This window comes from Ylistrum balloti, unplaced genomic scaffold (assembly GCF_031769215.1).
Source record: "Ylistrum balloti isolate Yb309-2 unplaced genomic scaffold, AGI_CSIRO_Ybal_v1 Utg369932, whole genome shotgun sequence".
Lineage (NCBI taxonomy): Eukaryota > Metazoa > Mollusca > Bivalvia > Pectinida > Pectinidae > Ylistrum > Ylistrum balloti.
The window spans coordinates 502579-530063 of record NW_026782044.1 but is presented as its reverse complement, the minus strand read 5'-3'; the positions used below and the strand labels follow the sequence as shown (position 1 = coordinate 530063).

The window sequence follows — 27485 nt, the reverse complement described above, 5'->3', positions numbered from 1 at the left end:
CAAAATTCTTTTTATAGACATGGTAATATAACATGATAATGTATAACATCATGTGTATATTTGTATCTTTATGTTTCCCTAGATCATATACACCAGACAGATCAATGTGATTTGAGGCGGACTAGTCACTGCTGTTGTGCTTGTCTGACTGTGTACCCAACCTAATAGTTTGAGGGACAGACTGGTATTTGCATAATTCTGCAGTATGACAGGCGAACAGGTGAGAGCACTTCAGACTAAGTAAAGGACAAGTCTGCACTACCTGTCTAGCTAATACACACAAAACCTTTTACAGCTTAACCACACACCTACTACTCAAACGTATCCGCATCAAAAAAATCCAAACGGCTGTTTCATCATTTGATATGTTATAATTTAAATACAGAAATTATATTCAGGAAAACACATGTATCCATATGCACGTTTAAACTTTGAAATACAGAAAAAAATATCAAGCTATGAAATCTAAATATTTTTATGTAACAGTGTAATTTCATTATTTTTCAAATGCCAGATATTTTTTATGAAGTCGCAGTTTATTTTTTGTTAGATTGAAGTCCTTGTCTCCTTCATAAAGTATAGACGTGTTCCATGCACATTGAACAAAAGGTTTTGTCATAATTTATTCACTGCCTTTATATTTAGGTGTAGAGACATTAACTTCCCACATGCACCATCAACATAATTATGGATTCGTAACACATCATTTGCATATGTCTGTATATCTGATCCTATATACATTCTGCAGATGCATAATATCAGTTAATTAAATTTCATAGTCTCCTTTTATAGGTAAACATACTAAGACTAAGACTTTATGAATATGTATATTCATGTACAGATATCTGCATATAGAAAGATAAGTGAAGAGGGAAGTTTGTAACATCTTTGGGAAATTGAATTAAATGGTTACTCATCATCTAAAGCATCAAATCACCTTGTCCAGAAGCTCTTTAATTATTTAAACATTCCACCATGACAACATCCCAATGAAAGGATGTTTTGAAATAGTAGTGATACAAAGTTGAAATACAGTCACATTAATGTTACATGCATCTGTATAAGTACTGAGAAAAATGTACAATTACTGGTATAAATGACTCTATATAACCCTTATAATGCCTATTATCAGTAAGGCTTTATTAGTTTCCCTCATGTACACTTTGATATGTGTCGATGAACCAAACACTCCTACATAAGATTAACATATTACACACTGGGCTTCAATGGTGTGCATTTTTAAAATGCTCCTGTAAAATAAACAGTGTTTGAAATATTTTTGATGTATTTCCTTGTGAAAATATTTCGGATTTATTTTAGACCTCAATAAATTTAGTATTTAAATTGCGTAACAATATAATATGTAGTAGATAGTAGATTTCAGGCTGGACAACCTAATTGTTTTTTTTTTCCTTTTAACACTGGAATAAATCAAAATAAAACTACATGCTATGGATACAGATTAACACTATATTTCGATATAATGATAGAAAATCACGGTTGAACTTATTTAAAAATTAGATAATCTGTTTTGTTAGTTATTCAATTTATCTGAGTTATTCAATTTATCTGAATTCAATTAGAGTTTTCACTTGATAAGATGAACAAAATGAGAGTAAATCCTTAGATCAAACCACAAAAAAACTTTTTTTCCCCTAAGTATCTGTTTCCAGTCAGTGAGTTAAGTTTTTTTCATTAACATATAGGTAAGCTAGTCAGCACATATATTTCATGTCTGTGTATATCAAATATATGCACATATAGGTACACCTATATTCCAGACCAACTTTATTTATATGGTGTGAATGATTTACCTGTGAATCATTTATCAACTGTCCTGATTAAATTTTATACTTGGTTGACCAGGTGTACTAATTTGTATAAACCTGTATAGATTCTACAGACAGACTATATGTCCCTGGGTTCAATGTTGTCTGGTTGCTTGGCATGGAATGCACATGTACATGGGTGGGGTTAAAGTTCAAGACTTCAAAAATAGGTCATTTAGCACAGACAGTCTGATGAGACAGAATATTGTATAAAGAGGACTAATGGTCCAGCAGTTAGACAGGTCAGTTACAGTTGTCTTAATATATTAGAACCTTCTGTTCAGTGAAAAAAAGTGGTAAAAAGTTTCAATGGCTTGACTTAATTGTTTTACAGGATTTCCTGAAAAGTAAATATATTGAGAAACCCTGATTGTCTCGTTCCTTATCTGAATGCTGAAATCCATGGGACCTGAACATTTGGTCAGATAGGACAGTGTAAACTGGTGTTTACTGACTTCTAGAGGACAATAACATTTGGTCAGATAGGACAGTGTAAACTGGTGTTTACTGACTTCTAGAGGACAATAACATTTGGTCAGTAAGGACAGTGTAAACTGGTGTTTACTGACTTCTAGAGGACAATAACATTTGGTCAGTAAGGACAGTGTAAACTGGTGTTTACTGACTTCTAGAGGACAATAACATTTGGTCAGATAGGACAGTGTAAACTGGTGTTTACTGACTTCTAGAGGACAATAACATTTGGTCAGATAGGACAGTGTAAACTGTTGTTTACTGACTTCTAGAGGACAATAACATTTGGTCAGTAAGGACAGTATAAACTGGTGTTTACTGACTTCTAGAGGACAATAACATTTGGTCAGATAGGACAGTATAAACTGGTGTTTACTGACTTCTAGAGGACAATAACATTTGGTCAGATAGGACAGTATAAACTGGTGTTTACTGACTTCGAGAGGACAATAACATTTGGTCAGATGGGACAGTGTAAACTGGTGTTTACTGACTTCTAGAGGACAGGAACATGTGGTCAGATAGGACAGTGTAAACTGGTTTTCACAGACTTCCAGAGGGCAGGAACATTTGGTCAGATAGGACAGTGTAAACTGGTGTTTACTGACTTCTAGAGGACAAGAACATTTGGTCAGATAGGACAATGTTAGCTGGTATTTACTGTCATTCAGAGGACAAGCACTTTTGTTCAGATAGGACAGTGTAAACAGGTGTTCACAGACTTCCAGAGGGCAGGAACATTTGGTCAGATAGGACAGTGTAAACTGGTGTTTACTGACTTCTAGAGGGCAGGAACATTTGGTCAGATAGGACAGTGTAAACTGGTGTTTACTGACTTCTAGAGGACAAGAACATTTGGTCAATGTTTTTCTAAACCTGTATATACAGGTATAAAAAGAGCCAAAACATTTCAATTCGGAGGAAGTCAGTCTGTTGTGGCTTTAACAATAATGCTAGTAAAAGTCTTTTGATGATACAGGGCATCCATACAATTAGCTGTATGTTTTACGGTGTAAATTAAAGATATTCAATGCTGTTTAGAGTTGTGTAAAATATCTTAATGTATTAGCAAGGTGAATAACCTGATGATTGATATACACAGTTGTTAGTATATCTCAGTAGCAGCTGAATGTTCTTATGCATGTCATGCTCATCATGACTGTCAGACAAGCTGCCCAGCATCAAGTTAATCAAGGCTGAACATTTGGGAAGAGTTACCTCCCTCTTCTTGTCAACAACCTGACAAGATGGTCAATTTAAAATCCATCAAAGGGCAAGGCTAAAGAGATATGGTATTCCAGTCACTCAGCTTGTATTGAAGACTACATAAATAATGAGTAAATGGCTAAGTCAAAACTTCAGTTACAAATATAAATATATGTTGTTATTGTATAAAGGCTAATTAATACTAATATATCAGTAAGGCTAACTATATCTAGGTATATGTAAGGAAAATACAGATAAATTCACCATCAAATAAACGTGAAAAACTGAAACAATTGTGAGTTATCAATTATAAATATAAAAAAGGAAAAGCCATGATATTTAAATCATAGGGATCTGTGACTGTAGTTAGAAAATTAGCATTCGCAGAAATTACTATCCACTGTAGTAACAACATACATCATGACCCCATCTCTTCCCAAAGAAATTTTCCTGATACACCTCAAAATTAGTACAGTAAATAAGAAGACATCAGGTAGGAGTTTTCTCAACTTTAATCAGCTTCACATCATGAGTAGGTAGTATACTATGCTGACCAGTTTCAACAGTTATGGCTTGTTAGGGCCAAGTTACAACAAATCTCAGTCCCTAACGTACCCAAAATGTGGAAACCTTGTCATGTGACATAATTTTATAGGGATGTTATTAATGTACAATCAGTATTGTATATTATACAAGAGAAGATGTTATATAATTCTTCTTTACAGCTCAATAAAAATAATAATATTGTTTATAAAAATAAGTTATATGATAGATGTGTTGTAGATCATCTTTACAAGTCTGATCTTCCTTCATCCTAGCAATAAGTACCCTCACTTTCATCTCCTTGTTCTTTGTAGTCAGTACATTGCCTTTGGAAGAATTGGGCATTGAAGCTATGTTATCAGAATCACTGTTGCTGAGTTCAAGACCTTTCTTGAGCATCTCCATTTTTTAGTGATTTATTGCTTAAAGACCCTACCAACATATTTGACCATCGTTGGCTCTTTCCTCTTTGGTAAATGTAATATTAAACAAAGATACCGAGAGGGAAATCAGTGCTATATGTTTTGATGATAAATTGAAGCATACTTACATAAGTTTTAAAGAGGTGAGTTGAATACTGAAAGAATAAATCTTTAAAGAAAAATAAAATGCTGAAAAGATAACAGCAGTAACATTTTGAAATGTTCTTGAATCAAAAGCTGAACTGAATTAGAAAATCTCAGTAAAGGATTAAAATGCTGAGGAAAAAACATACCAAAAATAAACTAAGGACAATGAGGCTATCAAAAACTGTAGCGTACAACTGCCATTACCATTCAGGGGAAACATATTTTCATGCCATATTTATAAAGCTTACAAAGTTTGAAAAGCCAATAAAAACTTAGGAGATCTCTACACAAGATTTACATCATGAAACTAATACAGGACAGTAACTCTTCAATATACTGTCATATCAAATCAAAAAGACAAACACAACATGTTATAGTGATTTAAGCCTACCAATTTTGAAAGAATTGGTTGAAAGCTAAAAAAGGAAATCTCCGGACAACATACACATTATGAAAACAATATGGGGAACTCTCTTTTCCAAATGCAATCAAATCAAACTGCAGTTCAGGATAACACAACTTCACACCATGGTGATCAGACCTACCAAGTTTGAAATCAATCAGTTGAAAACTGAGAAAAGAGATCGAAACACTTAAAAAAACAAAGGGCAATAACTCTTACTTATACAGGTGAATCAAATTGCCATTTAGAAAAACACAATTTTAATATCATATTGATTAAGCCTACCAAGTTTCAAATTCATCAGCTGAAAACCTGTGGGAGGAAATTTGCAGACAAAAAAAGTTTAAAAGACAGACGGACAAATGGACAATGCCATAACTACATCCCATCAAAATATTTGACAGGGGTATAAAAAGTGACTACAAAATCACTGGCCATTTGAGTGTAAAAACATATCAGCTATCTGTAGAAAATAATATAATGGCTTCAATTCATTACAAAACATATTGATTAGAAATGTAATGCTCCAAAAAGACTATAATATCTAAGACTTCCTCCATAACATGAAAGCTCTCTTGTGACAAATTCTAAAGATCTCTTGAAGCCAAGGAACACCAAGATGCTGCATTTAAAAGAAAAAAAAAGAAGAATTATTATGTTCAGCCCAATATATAGTGGTAAATGCATATTTATCTGAAAACACATTTCATTATGTATTTGCATCTTAAAGGGAAAAAACCCATACATTTTGCATGTATTTTTATAAACATCGATTTTTCCTTAACTTAGCTGTGTGAATGACCTTGGAAATTTCAAGGACTAAACTAAACTTCAAGTAAATTTCCAATTAAAAAACTGTGCCCAGCTGAACACGTATTCTAATGAATACATCTCTGTGAGGAATGCTTTTATTTCAGCAAAATTGAACACCATCACAAATGAAAAGCTTGCTAACCCACCTGCACAATGTAATTCTATTCCCATTCTCTCACAAAGGTTGTTGGAAGTCCCAGGGTTTTAATTTATATTCTGATCATCCTTTTTTTTCCAGAATGATTATCATAATTATTAATATCATGGCATTAGATTTTCTAAACTATGTAGTAACTATGACTGTTAAGTGTTGATTATTTGCACATTCCTAACAGAATTACAGATTTTAGAACTTCTTTATTCATGTAATCAGTCCAATTTTTACAAAGTGATTTCTTTTCTTAACAGTGGTTTAGATTGTAGGAACATATAAACATATCTTGAAAATGAAACTTTGTATGTCTGAAATGAAAATTTGTTTGTAGTATTTTGCATATTTTCTCTTAATAAGAGATATTCTACCTATTTTTTCAAAGTTTATTGTTTAATAAAGATATGAACTCTTGCTAGAATCAAGATATAAATAAAAAAACTATCTAAAACATCCCCAAAATAGAAACTTTGTCAGTAAACCTACTTAGTATTGCATACAATTTACTGCCACCATTAAAACAAACTTCTGAAAATCAATCACTGTAAATTAAAACATGGAGAATATAAAACATTTTCAAGTTAAATGTTGTTGATTAATAATACTTTTATTTACTATTTATTTCACATCACCATGAGTAAGTGTATGTTAGTAAATACAACTACAAGACTTAACACATTTTGTAGATCTGTTGTTTATTTCAATTTTTTCCTTTGAACGTTCCAAAAGTCTACTTTTGGTAATTTTCAAATAAAAGTCCCTGGTGCCTTAGAATTCAGTGATACAGTTACCTATATAAGAAACCATATAACCCTTTAATGTTGAAACAGAAGCATGAGAGACCTAATTGCTTTATAGTTAATTGGAATGGTTTACTTGTCCAAAAATTACACACTATTTCCTTTTTATTTTGGTGTCAAGATGTTCCAGTCTGGGAACAGGTCATAGAACTGACCATGCCTCATAATTGTTGAGTAACATAGACATTTTTCTTGATTTACTGGGTGACCTATATACATTCCTGCTTAATTGATTGACCTAGATACATTCCTGGTTTGTTGAGTGACCTAGATATGTTCCTGCTTTGTTAAGTGACCTAGAGACCTTCCTGGTTTGTCGAATGACCTAGATACTTTCTGGGCTTGTTGAGTGACCTAGATAACTTACTGATTTGTAGTATGATCTAGATGCTGGCCTTCCTGGTTGGTTGGGTGATCCAGCTACCTTTCTCATTGAGTGATTGACCTAGATACCTTTCTGGGTAGTTTGGTGACCTAAATACTTTTCCGGTTGTTCAGGTGATCACAGTACCTTCCTGTTTGATTGAGTGATGTAGATAACTTCCTGCTTGGTTGTGTATGGTGATCTGAATATCTTCTTCAGGTTGATAAGGTGACTGGCTAGTTAGATGGATGGCCAAGATACCTGCCTAGTGGTTTGTTGACTTAAGATACCTGCCTGCTAGGTTGAGTGACCTAGATACTTTTCTGACTGGTTGGGTGACCTAGTTTACTTTCAAGTATCACTGAGTGACCGAAATATGTTTTACTGCTTTGACATTGCTGAAATGACCCATTTACCTGCTTTCTACTGCTTTACACAGGCTGCTTCTATCTTGAGTAGAAATGTCTTGCTGTCTCGTTGTTTCCTGTTGCTGTCTTTCTGCATTAACTTTGAATCCAGATTGTTTTTCTTGCATTACTGATTGTGTAATGTAACTTTTGTTACCATAAGTATTGCAATATATTAGAACAAATATCAATTATGGAATGTATATCACATATTAAAATAACGGGTTCATGTCTTGGTATTTCATTTATCTAAATTGAAACAAGTTTATAAATAGAATATGCATGGCTATACTGTGATTTATTATCAACTTCAGTCCCTACCTGTATGAAGTATGTTTTAATATTTTGGACCAGAATTTATCATATGATCATTATGTTACGGAACAAAGACAGAGAATCAAAGTTACTGTGGGGTAAACTGTAATGGGTAGCAACTGAAGAGATGTCTTGTGAAATGTGACTGTATAGAGCAATTATTTCACTGCAAATTACACACAAATATTCATCTCCTGGCATGAAAAGGACAGACAGAAAGACGGATGGATGGACAAAGTTGGTAACTATATGCTCAGATGGATGGGTAGATGGATGGATGGTGGATGGATGAATGGATGGATGGATGGATGGATGGATAAATGGATGTATGGATGGACGGACGGACGGATGGATGGATGGATAGATGGATGGATGGATGGATGATGAATAGATGGATGGATGGATGATGAATGAATGAATGAATGGATGGATGAATGGATGGATGGATGGATGAATGGATGAATGGATAAATGGATGCATGGACGGACGGATGGATGGATGGATGGATGGATGAATGGGTGGGTGGATAGGTGGATGGATGGTGGATGGATGGATGAATGGATGAATGGATGGGTGGATGGATGTATAGATGGATGGGTGGATGGATGTATAGATGGATGGGTGGATGGACAACCTGATTCCACTATACACCTCTCCCTTTAACAATTTTATTGTGCAGGGTATGGGGTTTGGGCAGGTTTGGGGTTTGGGGTTGAGGTGAGGGAGGGGAGGGGGGGAGGGGGGTTGGGGTTATGAATAAGAAAAGCAATAGTTTAAGTTTTTGAAATCTACTATCTCAACAACTCAACAACAGTTTCAAAATCTGCTCAATTTTTTCTAAATTGTTCCTTTAAAGAATAACCAAGATTTTGTTACATATAAACCAACAGGCAAAATCCAAATGACAAAAAAAAAATTGAAAACTGAAGTACAAAGGGAATTAGTCTAAAAGAAGATAGATTGAAGAGAATCTGCCTTACAGTCAATTAAAATCCAATCTGAGTTATTTGTGAATATCAGATCAGATTTTATTGGAAATATTAATCTAAAGATTAAAATGACATTTTTATGATAAATTTGACAAGTATTTGGCCATCAAAAGCTCTTAACAACTTAGTGATAAGGAATGATTTGTGTACAAATTTACCACAGTACATCAGTTTTCCTTCACCGGGTATAGTAAGGTGGATTCACATCAGCAATTTTGTCTTGTAGTCCTTATTACTGGTAAATTCTCTATGAGCTGAGAACACACTGTAGTTGCTGTTTACCGACATGATCAAATCATTATAACATAGTATTTATTAGTCAATAGATCTGATATGTCCTCAGGTCACCTGAAAGGGCTTACTAATACACTCCCCCTCCTACTCTGGTGGCTCTAGCAGCTATTTGTCCCTATAGGGACTTGGATTTGGAAAATGAGTAAAAATCTATTGAGGAACTGAAGTCTAGCAACAGGACAGATGACGTCATGTTAACAAATACAGCTGTGTTTGCAATAATGCAAGATTACATCATAATACATAATATATGCAAAATGCAACATGATATCAAAGCTTGAATCTACATAAAGGACAAGTAAAGCATAACTTGTGACATGCAGACGTATCAAGGCCATAAGTCTGTGAAAATAGAAGAAACATAAAAACATTATTTGCAAAGACATGATTTTTATGTAAGACATATTTGTAAGTAGTTTACTAAAATATTTATGCATGAAGAGTACCAGCTTTATATTTAAGCAGACACCTATAGAAAAATCATTAAGGATTAAATCTCTAGAAGATATTGACCAACCATAACAATGTTAGTATGACTTATTGTTAGGCTTGAGAAAAAAGCAAGATGGATAAGCTAATTCCAGGTTGTCAGTCACTGAAGCTGCACGACTGTGTAATGTATTCATGACCTTTGAACTTTGACCACATGACAGTCATGCAGCATTCTATTAAAACTTCATCAATATCTATAATTCTCTAATGTATATTAGTATACCTGACTATCATATATTTGTTATGCAAAACCTCAACCCTATGATCTCTGAAGTTTCTCTCTTTCATATTGTACCTGCTATTTTGGAGATAATTGATAATTTTAGTACTGTAATGTATTTGTTACCTTTGACCCATTGACCTCTAAATTGTGTCAGAAATATAACTTACATCCATGCCTATATTACTTTAAACATATATATCCATACAAAATCATACCTTTTTCTGAGGATCATTTCATAATAAATAATGATTAAGTCATTATTCTGGTAAAAAAAATTGAAGGAATCTAACAGTGTTCTGGGAGACAAAAGAGCACGTCATGTATAACATATGTGCATATTTTCTATGAAATTATCCCATTATCCTGGGAAGATTAGGCAGTACAAAATTGTGTCCACAGACGGGAAGACAGACAGGCAATTGGAACAGTCTACCATCCAATGATGATAGATTAAAAAATAATAAAACATAATAAAACAATCTGTTACTTTAAGAAATATGTTACTTTACACATTATTTCAATAATCATACATAAGTTATTCCCCTCAAATTGGTTTACCAGCTGATTCTAGATAACTAGATGATCTAAAAACAGAAGAATTTTTATGAATCATCTAATATATACATATATGTATATGAATATATATAAATATATGAAGTTTTTTGTCAATATTCCAGTGTTTTTACTAATCTTTGTGTATGACATACATCTATAATATGAAATTCTGAACTTTCAGTAGATTGTACAGCAGATATCCCCTATTTCATTAGATGTACATTTACCATCCTTCAATAAGCCCATGCTCTGCTACCTTGCCAAACTTTCACGTGTTCTACACCTTTAGTAAAAATGCCAACAAATGCCATACCACCCATCCTGTAATAAGCTTATCCCTCTGCTATGAGTGAGAGACTATGTAACTATGGTGGCCTCTAGGCTTATTACATAATACACTGGGTGATGGGAACCCCCCCCCAACTTCCTCGGCTCCTCCAGCTTATATAGCATAGTAATAACAGGCTGGCATCTCTCATACCAACAGTACTTTAACAACAATGGCTTCCATGCATAGTACATTGTAGCTAATTAAGCACTACCAAATAAAACATGTAGGAAGTAAGATGCCTTTTCAAATACTTGATAAGCGTCAATTAAAAGATTGGAAATTTATCTGTCTATGCTATCAGGGAAAATATAAATGAGCTCATAAAAACTCTTTCTACACCCCTCATTTAAATTCATATACAATTTAATGAGTAAAAATGTGAGAATAAAGATAACATATTGAATAAGAGAAAAAGTTTTAAAAGAGACCACAAACAGTTTAAGCTTCCACTTACAGCGGATAGATTCTACCGAAAACCCCTCCAAATATAACCGCAGAAAACTGATTTATGGACTTCCTGCTGAGAGTGTGAGGTTAACAGGCGACAAAATAATGTGAAGTTTTATGTTTTCTTCCACAGAAAATTGATGTTTCCACATAGATTCAATATTGGATCAAAATTATGAAATTAAACCATATGGAATGTAATTATGTAGCAGTTAAAAGTCTAAATTACATCACAATTTGAAAATAAATCATCTCCAATGACTTTCACTTTTAATATCACAATCAACACTTTAGATGGTCTGCATTTTAGTTCATATCCTTGCTCAGTGAACAGGCAGACAAGTCTAACTAAGTTACACTTAATGTATAGTTAGTATAACTTTGAGTCTGAGAACTGATCCTGTAACTATACATATATATGTACAGTCAGTATTTATACAATCTACATAACATACATGATGGCTGAAGTCACAATTCACTAACAACCAGATTAGTGGTGATTGGTCAGTGGGACAACCCAATTAGTGGTGGTTGGACAGTAGGACAACCAGATTAGTGGTGGTTGGACAGTAAGACAACCAGATTAGTGGTGGTTGGACATAAGACAACCAGATTAGTGGTGGTTGGACAGTGGGACAACCAGATTAGTGGTGGTTGGACAGTAGAACAACCAGATTAGTGTTGGTTGGACATAAGACAACCAGATTAGTGGTGGTTGGACAGTGGGACAACCAGATTAGTGGTGGTTGGACAGTAGAACAACCAGATTAGTGTTGGTTGAACAGAAGGACAATCAGATTAGTGGTGGTTGAAATATGGGACAAGTAGATTAGTTGTGGATTAAATATGGGACTAGCAGATTAGTGGTGTCCAAATCAGTTGTGGTTGGACAGTGGGACAACCAGATTAGTGGTGGTTGGACAGTGGGACAACCAGATTAGTGGTGGTTAGACAGAAGGACAATCAGATTAGTGGTGGTTGAATTATGGGACTAGCAGATTAGTGGTGTCCAGATTAGTGGTGGTTGAATTATGGGACTAGCAGATTAGTGGTGTCCAGATTAGTGGTGGTTGGACAGAAAAAAAAACAGATTAGTAGCGACTGAAATATGGGACAAGCAAATTAGTGGTTGCTTAAATATGAGATGACTAGATCAGTGATAGCTGGAAAGTAGGACATCTAGATCAGTGATGACCCCATCTACATGAAATACTTATTGGCATCAAAAAATATGGAAAGTGTAAAATTCTGCATAACAATTAATCAAATCTTACTGGATACAGATATGCATGCAGTTAGGATGTCATCTTTTTGCAGGCACTGTCTTGGTAGCTAGTATATCACATTTCTCAATATTTTTCAACTTTTAAAAACAAATATCCATTAGTTTAAAGCTTTTCCCTTCTGGAAACAATAAAAGACCAGAAAAAAATCAGTGGATGAGATATGAGCTGTACATTGTTGCTTGCAGGTACTGTACAGAGGGTACCACTCTTTGTAGTTTGATATCCACATATTGATCAGAACAGAAAGAGGGCAGGTTGCAATAGGCATGCAGAATTCAACTCCATGTGAGGAAAAAAATCAATAGTTACGAAACTGTATGTTACTGTAAGAGATGTCCCTATCTTAAAATACGTTGTGGACAGATTTACAGCGGAACATTCCCCTGCACGTTCTTGATCAATTGATTCTATGTCATCGCCTTGACAGTTGCAAGTAGAAACTATCTGCAGATCAACCTGAATATTTTTGTAATCAGATATCTTGTGGGAAAAAAATGAGGAAACAGCAACAGTGTATCTCGTATCATCCTATATGTACACCTTGTCTAGTGTTATCTTATATATATATATACATAGTATGTAGTGTAATCTTGTATATACATAGTATTAAGTGTCATCTTATATGTATATATATATATAATGTAGTGTCATCTTATAGATACATAGTATTTTTTGTCATTTTATATACACAGTATCTACTTTCATCTTATATATGTATATAAATAGTATTTAGTGTCACCTTGTGAATACACAGTATTTGGTGTGATCTTATATATATACACTGTGTCTATTGTCATGTCATATATATACATCGTATCTAGTGTCATCTTTTATATACACAGTGTCATGTTATATACATAGTATCTAGTGTCATCTTATATATACAGTATCTAGTGCCATCTGATATATACATAGTGTTTACTGTCATCTTATATACATAGTATCTAGTGCCATCTGATATATGCAGTATCTAGTGCCATCTGATATATACAGTATCTAGTGTCATCTCATATACATAGTATCTAGTGCCATCTTATATATACAGTATCTAGTCTCATCAGATATACAGTAAACTTTTAGTCCGTTTAAACAAGATTATGTATATACCGCTCAACATGTTCAAATTATACAAAATTATGCTCCAGAAATATCATGGTCAACATTGGCCAAAACCACCATGAAGTGTCAAAAAGCATCTTAGCATAGTAGGAAAATACCGTTTGGATTTGGCATTTTCTCGGGGTGTGATCATAGAATTATTATCTTTTAAAACACTTACCGTACTGCAACACATGTTAATCGACTGTTAAGAAATCAAAAGTCTAATTTTGATTGTCATAACTTTAGATATTGTGAATTAGAAACCAGTCCATAAAAAGCACATTTCTGCTTGTGTAATGGCTGAAGTTAGCATTATCGGTATGTTGAGTGTAGAAATAGTCTTCATTTGATTATAGATTAATGTTTGTTAAAATCTTTATGTAATTTATGATTATCGGGACTGTTTTGACGAGATTATCTATCAAAATTGACAATACATATGGCAACATCCATGGTCCGTGTATATTTACTGATTGTTAAGCTTGTAATACAGAGTTGGGGCCTTGAGTTGCGTCATCTGGCGCATGCACGATGTTACGACATGTGAAAGAAATCACACTACATCAAAGCTAAATAAGTAACATGTATGTGTAATCTGATGCCATCAATTGCTTATGATGATCGTTTACAGCTTGCTATCCACAGCGTTTAAAATCTCAATGTGAATAGTGACCACATGGAGCGATTATTGTGACGCCAATGCCACTATCAATAGATATATGTGCAGTCTTGCGATATCTTGTACAATTTGAAATGTAAATGAAATAAACTATAAAGGGTTCGAACTATCACTAGAAAGAAAATCATTATTTTTATAGAAAAAATCACGTGTTCGTAATAACCAGCTGTTCGAACTGACCAGAAATATTACCATACACAATCTTGTGTCATCTTCTATATACACCGTGTCTTATATATACATATATATATATATATATATATATATTTATGTATGTATATATATGTATATATATGACAGCTTTCATCTGATAGGATAATTATTCATGTTTCACAGATATCTTCCTATTGGCCAAGAAACTTCTATGATTATCATTTCAACATCAGGTTACATAGTGTCATGATAATTGCTATATACATGGTATAAACACAAGATAAAGTAATAAAAATGACAAAGAAAAACTCACTGAAGTTGGTCGGCATGTGAGGACTAGCATGCTTCCACTTGAACAAATCTGAAATGACAAAGAACATAATTATTATTATTTTCACAAAGGATAACTGTTTATTGATCAATAATAAATCTTTATTTGACCTTTGACCTTGAGATGAGGGGTCACAACAATCTAATGACAAGGCAATGCATGTTGTCTTGTGAGTGATGCTTCAAGCTTAATCCAGGTATCACTAGCGGTTTGAGAGCTATGCATGACCCTCGCCAAAATGTTCTGAAAATTTTGTTCTTATTTGAACTTTTACCATGAAGTGAAGATAACAGTGACCTCAGAAAACAGAAAAACAAATTCAATTGATTTTTCTCACTTATTTTCCTTTCCTGTTTGTCAATGTCCCACTTTGAAAACAAAAAGTATCATATGCATTCAGGGGATATTAGTTCAGTTAAGTACTTTAGGGATTTAGACAGTTAAAGAGGCCCATTTGGCCTGCATTACTCACCTAGTATTTAATACTTTTCAATAATAAATTCAACAAAGTCTTGGATATTGAGAAGAAGCCATTTGAAGGTTTAGACAATTTGATCCTTGTGACTATTTCTTTCCCCAAACTGAATTTTATCTAAATACCAGCCAAATATCATAATTTTATGCCTTCTGGTTGATTAGAAAGAGGTCATTTGAATGTTTTAAACATATTTGACCTCTATGACCCTAAATATTAGTCAAAAACATTTTTTTTTTCAGAAACGTTAGTGAGACTTAATCCCAGAAACCTTCCAGCCAAATATCATTATTCTGGTCAATTGGCTAGTGAGAAGTTGTTTAAATGTCTTCGATAATTTTTGATCCCTGGAATGTTGAATATGGGTCAAGATAAATTCTTGTTGCAAAATTTCACTGAAATTTGTTCAGTGGTCTTCTAGAAGGAGACTAAATTGTCTACAAAGGACAATTAACAATGCTGGAAAAAAAGTGATCATAAAAGATCATCATGAGACTTTGTCTCAGGTGATCTAAAAATGCTCTTATTTTGTACCTTTTTATGCATGGGTTTAGCCCTATCTTGTAATAATTTGTATTATCTGGTGACAAATATCAAAGAAAACTAATAGGATATTAAAATGTAGAGAGTTTCTTTTTTGTTTTTTGAATTACTCATCTTGAGGATACAACAGCAGGAAAGGGTAATTAAACTTTGCAAGGCAATTCACAACATGTCTTCTTCCTGGTCTTTATTAAATTACAAACTACATCAAAGATCAAAATTATCACTCTAACCTCCAATTGAAGGTTGTGGATATGTATAAATATTCAGACAAGAAAGGATAACAAAGGAGATGAGGCTGGAGAGGGTAGTAAGGGGGTGAGGAGGAGGGAGTGAGGCTGAAGAAATAGAAAGGGGGTGATGTGGAGGGGGTCACTAAGAGGGTGAGGCTGGAGAGAGAAGTAAGGGGGTGAGGTGGAGGGGGTCACTAAGGGGGTGAGGCTGGAGAAATAGAAAGGGGGTGAGGTGGAGGGGGTGACTAAGAGGGTGAGGCTGGAGAGAGAAGTAAGGGGGTGAGGTGGAGGGGGTCACTAAGGGGGTGAGACTGGAGAGGGAAGTAAGGGGGTGAAGTGGAGGGGGTCAATACAAGGCTGGAGAGGGAAGTAAATGGCTGAGAGTGGAGAGGGTAGTAAGGGGATGTGAGTGGAAAGAGAAGTAAAGGGTGCGATGGAGAGGGTAGAGATAGTAGTAAGGGGGTGTGATGGAAGGGGATCAACAAGGTTGGGGGGGATGAGGCTGGAGAAGGTAAGGGGGTGTGATGGAAGGGGATCAACAAGGTTGGGGGGGATGAGGCTGGAGAAGGTAGTAAGGGGATCAGAGTGGAAAGGATGGAAGAGGATCAATAGGGGGGGGGGGTAGAGGCTGGAAAGAGAAGTAAGAGAGTGAGAGTGGAAAGAGGAGTAAAGGGGGTAGAGGCTGGAGAGAGAAGTAAGAGGGTGAGAGTGGAAAGAGAAGTAAAGGGGTGAGGATGGGAAAAGTAGTAAGAGGTTGAGGCTGGAAAGGGAAGTGAAAGGGTGAGGCTGGAGAGTATTAAGGGGATGAAGTTGGAGAAAGTAGTAGTGGGGTGAGGCTGGAGAGAGTAGAACGGGATTGTGGCAGAGGGGATCAGTAAGGGGGTGAAGGTGGAGAGGAAAGGAAGGGGAAAAGGAGGTTGAGGGTGGAAAAGGTAGTAAAGGGATGAGGGTTGAGAGAGTAATAAGGGAGTGAGGGTGGAGAGGACCACTCTAATCATCAATCATAAAATGTGGCAAAAAAAGTAGTTGATTTTTATATTGTGAAAGAAAACCCAGATAAAAATGCAATATGTTACAATGTAACATGATGAACTTCCTAAAGCCATTGATTCAACTGAAAGAAAGAAAGAAAGAAAGAAAGAAAGAAAGAAAGAAAGAAAGAAAGAAAGAAAGAAAGAAAAGGAATTGGGAAAGACTATGTCTCTTTACCAACAACTGTACATTAAATTTTTTTCAGATGATAGATTGATTTTTCAAACCAGGAAGTAAAATTCAAAATTGAAGTTAGATTTAGTATTGACTGTTACAAAATCCAGTGATGTCATCACTATTACATATTTATGTGTGCACAGGTGGTGCAACAGTGATATATTCTACCTGTATTGATCTGCAGAGTCAGACCAGTGCAGTTGATCTATAAACAGCTTCTGAAACTTATTGTCCTACAAAATTAACTTGTGTATCTATTAAGGAGGTATATGTGATGTTAAAATGGCTTCCTGTCTCCTACTGTCAACGTTGAAACGTCAAAACCTTGAAGCATAAAAGGAGGTTTTTCCAAAAATGTAATGACACAGATTGTTGATTTATCAATTCTATCTATTTTCAAGGTATCTAATTTTTGTGATTTCATTTTGTCCTTGAAAATAGAAAAAAATTTAGAAATCTTTTCGATATCAACAAGTTTTACAGTTTTAAACCATACTTTGTACTCAAAATAAAATAACAAAATAAGTTGCATAATTTACAACCATTTCATTAAACTTTGTGCTTACAAGAATGTCCAAACTTTATATATACAGTAAGTTTGAAAGGAAATATAGTTTAAAGGAAAATTTTAGGGGAGACAACTCAACCACAGTTTTTGAATTTTGTTAAATTTCAATTCAATTAAAGCCAATACACATGTATGACCAAACTAAACAGAGATGAATTATAAAACTATTGTTTAATTTTTATCATCATAATTGTTTTCTGAACTTACCTGTAATATACCCAGAAGTTAGATAATATTAAGCTTTAGAAAATGCCAAACAAACATCTATAAAAATTTCCCTTGACAATAAAATAACAAGGTTATTGCCCAAGTGTATCAAATAAACTACCATTTGACTCAACAGGCATGTATTCAAACCAATTCCAAGAGGAACTGAACTGTTGTGTTGATTCTTAAAATACAAAATTGTCTCAAATACTTGTATCTAGTAGCTTCATTCTTTTTACTCTAACACCCAGCCCATATAATAGTTTGGTACTTTTACAGCCTTGGTGACACTGCACACCTTAAAACAAGGTTGTAGTATCTTCTTCATCTCTTTATATTGATGTGATATTGAAGCCACCACACAAGTAGCTAGAGTGTGAACCATGATCCACTACACAGTAACCCAGGACTGATACCCGTATGTCAAACACTGATCTGCTAGTGGCCAATATTACCATGGCAAAAAAAATAGTGTCACTGACCTTCGAGAAGACCCTTGTACCAATTCATTTCTGCGGTGGAAGGTGAAGAATTAGCTGCCGGTGGGTGCAGCATGTTGGCAGTGGCAGCTAGTCTTAGAAGATGCAAAGCTTTTCACAATGAAACTCAAACTAATAGACATTTGAATTTTTTGTGTGCATTTGTTGAAACCACTAAAATACCTATTTAAAATTCTGTGTGTACAGCGCTGGTAATTCATTGGAGGAATGCTGCTAAAGTTGTGTTTACAAAAATCAATATTATTACGTAACCCCCTTCCTACACACACTATACTGTCAACTGCATCGTGTGCTCCAGTTTCAAGTTTCCAGCATGCACACTGTGATGCAGTTTTTTCTTTTCCCATCAACCTCGTAACAGCTTTTTTCCTGCAGCCTATCCCTGATATTCCTATCTGTCTAACTGCGATCGATACTGCAGGCTTACACATCTCACAAACCTTAAAACTTTTCAAACTCACTTTTTAAAACATGTTTGTAATTTTACAAGGTTTGTTATTCATAAATATATTATATTATTGTTTGGTAGTTTAGGCGAGAACGTTACTGAATCATAATTCACAAATAGATACAATAAACATGAAACAATGTACTTAATACTGAGTAAACATAAATATGTTATTCCTAGCTACTATTTAACTCTATCTGTCTCTTTTTACTATCACTGTTTACACTCTTCTACTGCAGCAATGAACTATCGTGACAAAGTCTGCACTAAAAGATAAAATAAGACACAACATTTCAATTTATAGTAAAGGTCAAGAAATTAATTTCATATGAAAAAAATGGGTAAAAGCAATCTTAGAATGAGAGCCTTTAAGGACCCACCATTGATGTACAATTGAACTGACTTAAACTTTTTAATCTAACCTTTTTAAATTAAAATGTTACATAATGAATTTGATGCAAATATCTTGAAAGAACAAGAAAAAAAATCTCTTATCTTATCTTCTCAGGGTCATGCATACCTTTTCCACAAAGATTTCAAATTACCAATATATTAAATCTTCTTCAATTTTTATGATTCACAACCACAACAAGAAGTTGTGTAAGCATGCTTTGACCTTACATTTTTAACATTTTTGAAAATATATTTTTGACATTCATGGAGAAATGAACTTTCGAAGGCTACTTTTATGAATCTGTACATGCTTAATGATTGTTATTTTGCCTGTAAATGGTTCTGTTGTATGCCTTGACATTACTGATTTGAATTGACCAAGATGTAAATGGCGAGTGTAATCTATGAAGCAGAAGACAGTTACTCTTCTGAAACACCTGGTCTTATTCTCCTTGGTTTATACCTTTTACAGGAATCTTTGTGTAGTCTTTCATATGGTCATATTCTGTTGAGTTTATTGAGTTTGAAATATGATTCTGTTCTAATGTTGGTATTTGCTCATTGCTTTTATAGATAAAACTTTCTTCGTTTTATTGAATAATAATGACCAGTGAATTGTTTTTATATTAGGAATTGACAAGAAACAGCAGGCTGCTTTATTTCATTTTTAAAAGTAGAAGACTTCAAAACCTAATCTTGCCAGTACTATATTTTAAGGTGACAGTGGAATCATTAGTATTATAGCAAATTTGGCTTGTGAGGATGAAAAACTTACACAGAAAGATAGATTTCCAAAATATTTTTATCCCATTTTTTCTATTCACTCAAGAAGCAACTCCCTTGCTGATTTTGGTTTGGAATTTGTAGAAAGAAATGAGATCAACCATCATGATATGATCTTAATGTGAAACTCCTGGCGACATCAAGCTTAATAGGAGTCCTACATTATAGAAAAAAGCTAACTAAAGGTTAAATTGCTATGTAGGATTTCAGGAAAAAACGACCTGCATCACAGAACAAAATTTAGCACTAAGAAGTTTAACTACTAAAAAGGCACACAGCACGTTCTTTTTTAAAAGAAAAAAAAATTCTAGATTTAAAAGTATTTCAATTTTCCATCAACTTATCAGTAGAATGCTACTGAATTTTCCATCAACCTTTCAATCATATACGTTATGTTTACAGACATGTTTGTTGTCTGGTTTATCACCCTGTTAACAGCCAGGGTCATTTTGAGTCAGGGTCTTCTTGTAACAACCAGTAACAATTTTCCAGAGCAATTACGGTAAAGTGTCTTGCTCAAGGATATAACAATGTCAGCAAAGACCAGTTCCTTTCTTAACTTCCTAATAAACACAAACTGTCACAGGCAAGGAACATCAAGCAATGCACCTGAACTCTTCACCTGTCATTACATTGGTCAAATGCTCTAATTAGCTGAGCTGTCACAGCCAATACCTCTGTAGACATGGCCCTGGTTTACATCCTAAAGGAAACGTTGATATTTTATGAATGGTCTGAAACGAATTTCATCAAAATAGATAGAAAGATTTATCGCCAATGTTTGTGATCCTACATGCAGTACTTACAATTCCTAAAAAATTGTATTTCTTTGATGGTAGAATTAAGAAACTAATATTGAAACCAATACAAACATGATTTGTACATCAAATGTTTACAGATGTCAGAGTGATCTCATAGAGAAATGTTCTATCTCTTGGGGCAATATGAAGCTGGACTTGTTTGATGCTGTTAGTTTACCTGTTGGTTCCATTGTTGTATACCTTCTTCTCATTTGAGAATGTGACGTTACTTACTATGATTGACTAATATTAACATAGCGTTTGTCATCGATGAAGCAGAAGATGCATTCTCTTTGGAACACCTGGTCTTATTCTCTTTTCACAGGAGTCTGTGTAAATCTTTACTTTTGTTCATATTTGCCTAGTTTCATTGAATTTGAGTTTAGATTATGATTATCTTGACATGTTGGTATTTTCTTCGTGTTTCCATAACAAGAGAACTGTTTCACTGATGAGAAAACTTTATATCAATAATATATTACTGCAAATGTTGTTCAACATGTTAATGAAAATGTTTATTATTAATGCATTAAAGATTTAATGACCCTATACTAATGCTCTCACCAACATTAATATTATCTTCATATTTTCTTTGAAGCTCTTTTATTATATATATATATATATGATATAAAATACTGTTACCAGCTGTATATGTAATAGCCTGTTTCTATTGATTATTACAGCAGTGTATTTATATTTATGTGAAAATAAATGTTGAAAGGTATTACTACCAAACCTAGCTTCGAAGCATAATGTTTCTTTGGTCATATAAAACATGCTGATGTGCAATTTCTTAGAAAAGTTCATAAAAATGAAATGATGTAATACTTTGATTTTAGCAATTATCTAACTTATTATAATTCTTAATAGATAGAGAAAAAAATGTAAAATGCATGTTATTACTTTAAAATTACGAAAAGTTATACCTGAATTATCATTAAAATCAGTATGTGGATCACTTCAGTGACACATCTTTTCTGAATATAAACTGAACTATTTTCTCTTTGAACTAAATAGTTTAGAAGCATTGCTCACCTTGCTAATTCTGCTACTTAATCACGTAAAAAGGAATTTCTAATATGATAGATCATTTCTGAAAAAATTCCCTATTGGGTCCTGGTCTAGTGGTCAAACATAAGTCAGATTCACTGTTCATGAAAATTGCTTCAGACCAAACATGGACAATACCCTTCAGGCCCAACACCTCTGATGTCAGACTCCTGGTAGATACTGAATTGGGTTCCTTTCGACTAGGTATTCTTTAGATCAAATTGGGACAGAATCCTGATATTTTTACAGAACAAAAATTTTTAAAGGTTTTAGATATTCCACTGTCATTGTGTGTGTAGGCGGTATCATGATTGCAGGCAGATTTTTTATCTTCTTTGAATCTTGTGATCACGAGTTAGAAAGAGAACAAGTAACGATGTGTAACTAGCAGAGGAATACGTGTACAAAAATGAAATATTTCATTTTCTACAAACATCTTTAAAATGAAAGCAAACTCCAATGCAGAAAGATTTTAAAGTTGAAATATCAGATTACAAACTATACTAAAAGAAACACCTCACCAAATATTCATCACTTGTTGTTTTGCTCAACAATTCTTTATTGACAGATCATTGGCAGATCACTGTAAACTAAGGGCCATAACTCTATATATGAAGTGAGAGACACAACTTTAGTACAGAAAACTATATATAACACAAACACTACAATATCTCTAGTAACGCAGTGTTGAATTAAAGATGCATGAGTACAAAGTAGATGTATGATACAGTTTTAGACAATAGACAATTCTCTTGTTGAAATGGAAATGAAACCAATGAATGGAAATGATACTAGAAGTTTAACACGTTTTAAGTTTGAAAAATAATCTGCTACTTGTGTTACATTACATTTATTATTTCTCTAACTTTTTTTTCCCCTTTTCCTTGGGAGTAGAACTCTAATGAACAGACAAAACACCCAACAAATAACAGCTAGGTACCATATACCCATAAGATAATCAGGCATGTATTGATAAAACAAATATTTTATGAGGTTGTGAGAGTTGTCAGGTAACAGTAAAACAAAGGTGAACTATTGGGTTTAAAGTCTCTCAAGGGCTTCCTCCCCTGGGAGTTGTCTCCCTTTTATAGCATATGATGTATGCATGGTGCACATTGACCATTAATAATATATTACATACTGTCTGTTGTACAACAGTACAAATCTTACAAACTAAGTCGTACATTACTGTTGCCAGTATCATGATAAATACAGATCATATCTATTATATTTAGGATAAAGCTCTATCACAGGATGATATAAATATAAAACTTCATAAATTGAAATCCATAAAATTCTTAGTTCAGTGAGGTCACTTAACTTATAAATTCATTATCTATAAATATTGAATAGGTACTTTTCTGCGTATAAGTATTACACAACCTATGGCAATAATTAGCATTGCGTTACTGAGTAAGATCCTCGTGACAATTATCACATCAACAGTGACAGACAAACAGTCAAAATTATTATCTGTTAATTAAATTTTAGACATTAGTGACTAGAGATGCAATAAAAAGACTGAATGTCAAGTGTTGGATTGCTAAATTTTCACAATAAATACAGAAGTGACATGTCTTAGCCAGGTTATCATTTTAAAGAATACTCTTCATTTAGGATTGATTTTAAGCCAACTTACTACAAATTTCTTTACACATTTTTTGCCACTTTTTAATATCTATAATGTAGGTTGTTGGACCCATTGAAAATAACACTTTTTACAGTCTATACTGGACTGATAAAATTTACAGAAAACCAACAAACTATTTTCTTGAAAAGTTCACCACAGAACAAATATCATAGTTGTTGAAAAGGGTAAAAAAATACCTCATTACCAAACGAACAATTAATTTCATAAACATCTAATTATACAAAATATAGAGATCAGTGTTGAGATAGTATGCATCATGAAATAAATGACTTAAAAACAATATCAACAGACTCGGGTACAAAACTAATTGTAACCAGTTCAAAATGAAGCGATTCGTACAACACGAACAGAAACCTTTTCAAAACCGATTGGTACAAAATGAACAGAAACCTATTCAAAGGCGATTGGTACAAAATTAATAGTAACCAATTCAGAATCAACAAATACAAAATGAACAGTCATTATTTGAATTAACGCTATATGGCATGCAAGTCAGCAATTCCATATACTTTATAAATATGGTTGAGGCGAAATTCTGTACCTTGTACCTGGCCCTAGTCCCAACACTTCTACAAGAATCATCATAAATAATCTCCAGATAGGAAATCCATTTCAATGTTTTCTTCATATTATTAAAAATATGGTTGAATTCATATTTTTTTTTATTCCAAACAATATTTATAGCTATATACGAATATAGATTTCATTCAAAAAAGACATAATTCACACATAATCTTGCTATTATTATGATGGTGGCAATGATTGCAGTCGGTATGTGTATGTACGATCCTATTCCCTAGTCCCGTACTAGAGGGAGGATGGGCTTAAACTTAAACCCTTTCCTTAAACATTCATACAAGTGCAATGGTACCGAAAAAAAAATAAATCTGATTTTTCATCTTTAATTTACTAGAACCATTCAAATGCTAACGATTTTGTCATCAGAGTCTAAAACACAGGTGGTAAGATGTTAGTCATACTTCTAAAGGAACACACCTTTGATCCTAGTTCAAAACATCATATCTTTGTCACTTTTCCCTATTCTTTTTCTCTATTTTTTTAATACATACTTTTTATAAACTGATTGTAGCAGTGAGTGATGTTTAATTAAATAACAACAGTTACTGACCAAAAATCTCCACCCAGTACTTCTAATGATAAAGAATGCAACTGAAGAGTTATTCAATGGTAGTAATGAAAAGGAGTCTGACTTGATAGCGTTGGATGCATGTTTAAGTGTCAGTTCCATGTTCAATGTATTCTGGAGTGTTAAAGGTTGTGATATAAGAACCATTACTCTATACCAAATTATATATATATACATACTTATCAACCCAAAGACTTAAATTTCAAACATTGTCAATTCATTAAAAGACTTAGTTTTAACCTTATTGAGATACCAATGCTTGTTGCTTGAAAACACGTTGGTGAATTTTGAACGTTTAAATCATAAAGAGATATCATTTTCATGGAGGTCATTTATTGCACAATCGCTTTTGTTGGCGGTGAATCTAATTTTTGTGAACTTATTTATTGAAAACTGCAAAAACAGTCCTTACAGTATAAACAGTTGATCTATTCTGAAGTAATGATATAATTAATATTTATAGAGACAATGTTAACAGGTACCCCAACACACTTTTTTCCATATCTCGCGCCTTAAGTTAAAAGCATAAATGGTTTAAAATGTTAGATTCATAAACAAGTTTTTGAAAATTTAGCAACTAAACGCCTGGTATAACATGTCTTCTGATTATTGACAACCTGACACCACATGTGTGCACATTGTACAACATATGTACAATAGAAAATTATTAACATCTGAAATGAAATCTGTACACATCACTGCATCTTTATATGTTAAAAACATTTTTATCTTCAGATCACTGAAAACATAAATATGGAATGGCTTACATTGAAAGCTCCTGTCCAACATCTTGTCCGAGATAGTGGCTTTCCTTGTTCAGCATAGAAATTTACACCCAAGAGAAGATTATAAGAACCAACAAAGTTCTACAACGGTCAGCATGTTGTACAAGGATCCAAAACTCTTGGTGAGGTTGATTTGCATTATATGTGTTAAGTGTTATCAGTTCAAAAGTGTCGCTCAGGTGTGACACATTCACTAGTAGGCGCTGATGGAGCTATTAAAGAAACTGCACATTACCAACAAGGGAAAGCTATTTTTGAATCAGCATTATGTCTAAAGGGAGCAAAATTTTGTTAGATCTTTCCCAAAAATGTTATATTTTTTGTGATGATTTTTTTTTTCAACCAATGATCTTCATACTAGCAATGGGCTCCTTTTGTTTGTTTGTTTTTTTCTGAACAATATTTGACATCATAAATGTACATTTTCGTAAACTGTCAGCTCCTCTTATCATACCTGTATGATAATAAGCCCACTTAAATCAATTTCTCTTCAATAGAATTATAATGATAATTCATTGTACTAAACGCACATCATAAGTTTTAATAAGTAGGAATGTATTAAATCAACATTACTCATTGTGTGATAATACAATACAATTTTAGGAGGAGGAGGATAAGATAAGGAGGAGGACGACGAGGACAAGGAGGAGTCAATCTCTCCCAGCATGCATTGCGGTATCCCAATAACACCTCTTTAAATGGCTCAAGCCATTTTTCAAGATTCTTGAAAAACATATTTTTATCAAATAATAAAGTATTTCAGTATTGTTCTGTTTTGTTATTAGTACCATTTTTTTGAAAATAGATGTTCGTTCATGTCCAAAATTATTGCATTAGTTTCTATGGCTATGAATGTTATTGACTATCTCGCTGAAGATCAATTTTGAGTAAACAGTCACCAATTTCCCTTTAGTTGAGGGGTAGAGTGTCCGGCTAGAGACCAAAGGGTCGCTAGTTCGAACCCCAGTGGTTCACTACTCCTTCCTATTACAATATACTGTGTTTATCAGTGATAACTGATGCTACATAAACCTCTCAAAATGCACAAATGATTTTTTTTATGCTGATCAATGGCAGGTATACAAAACAACATACAGCTGTCTCCTTTGTTGGTGTTTACAAGGATGCCGCCATAGTTTTGCATGATGTCAAACTTTGACCTTGACCGCAGTGTCGACTATTGGTAGCCCTTGAGCTGTTTACAGAGGTGTATTGTGACTGTTAAGGAACAACAACTCTGGTAGAGATTGGGCAGTAGTGTAGACATTTTACCCCACAAAAATAAATAAAATAAACTGGATAGACAAATCTGAGTGACAAATTTATGTTACAAATGTCATATCATTAATAGTGGTGAATCTGCATTCAAACCTTTGAAAATTAATATAAAGCTAGAGTTTTACAGTTGTCTTGGCTAACCATGCTAGGCATTAATCAAGGTCCATTTAAAGTAAAAGTTGTGCATTGTAGCACAAATGTGATACCTGTTAAGCTGACCTGAGTCTAAACAGTCTGATGAAATTATATATACCCTCTCTATTATTCAAAGGAACTGTTAGATATCTGATCTCTTTTACAATGAAGAAACTTGTGAAAATTAAAGGACAATAATAGGGATATCATAATAAATTTAATGCAGGAGATCGTAGGATACTCTTGTATTCTATAATAATAATAAAACAGAAGTTAGAAGTCTGTAAGTGATATGAATTAAATTTTGCTATTTAGTCCAGATAGAAGGTCACAGGGATCTTTATGTGGGATTGTTTATTTACTGTAGTGGGTCCAGATAGAAGGTCACAGGGATCTTTATGTGAGATTGTTTATTTATTGTAGTGGGTCCAGATAGAACGTCACAGGGACCTTAATGTGGGATTATTTATTTACTGTAGTGGGCCCAGATAGAAGGTCACAGGGACCTTGATGTGGGATTGTTTA

At 33.7% G+C, this 27485-nt stretch overlaps 1 protein-coding gene and 1 long non-coding RNA gene across 2 annotated transcripts in view; one reads left to right on the top strand and one right to left on the bottom strand.

Annotated features, from left to right (window-relative positions):
• Positions 1–27485, bottom strand: part of LOC132547073 (zinc finger protein 77-like) — a 239315-nt gene that overhangs the window by 50394 nt on the left and 161436 nt on the right. Inside the window, exon 4 of the mRNA XM_060210830.1 lies at positions 14738–14785. Coding sequence (XP_060066813.1) covers positions 14738–14785 — 48 coding nt within the window. The remainder of the gene's footprint in view (positions 1–14737; positions 14786–27485) is intronic.
• On the top strand, positions 132–26237 carry LOC132547074 (uncharacterized). The gene is made up of 3 exons (XR_009554090.1): positions 132–220; positions 25498–25669; positions 26151–26237. It is a non-coding gene; the product is annotated as an uncharacterized LOC132547074 (long non-coding RNA).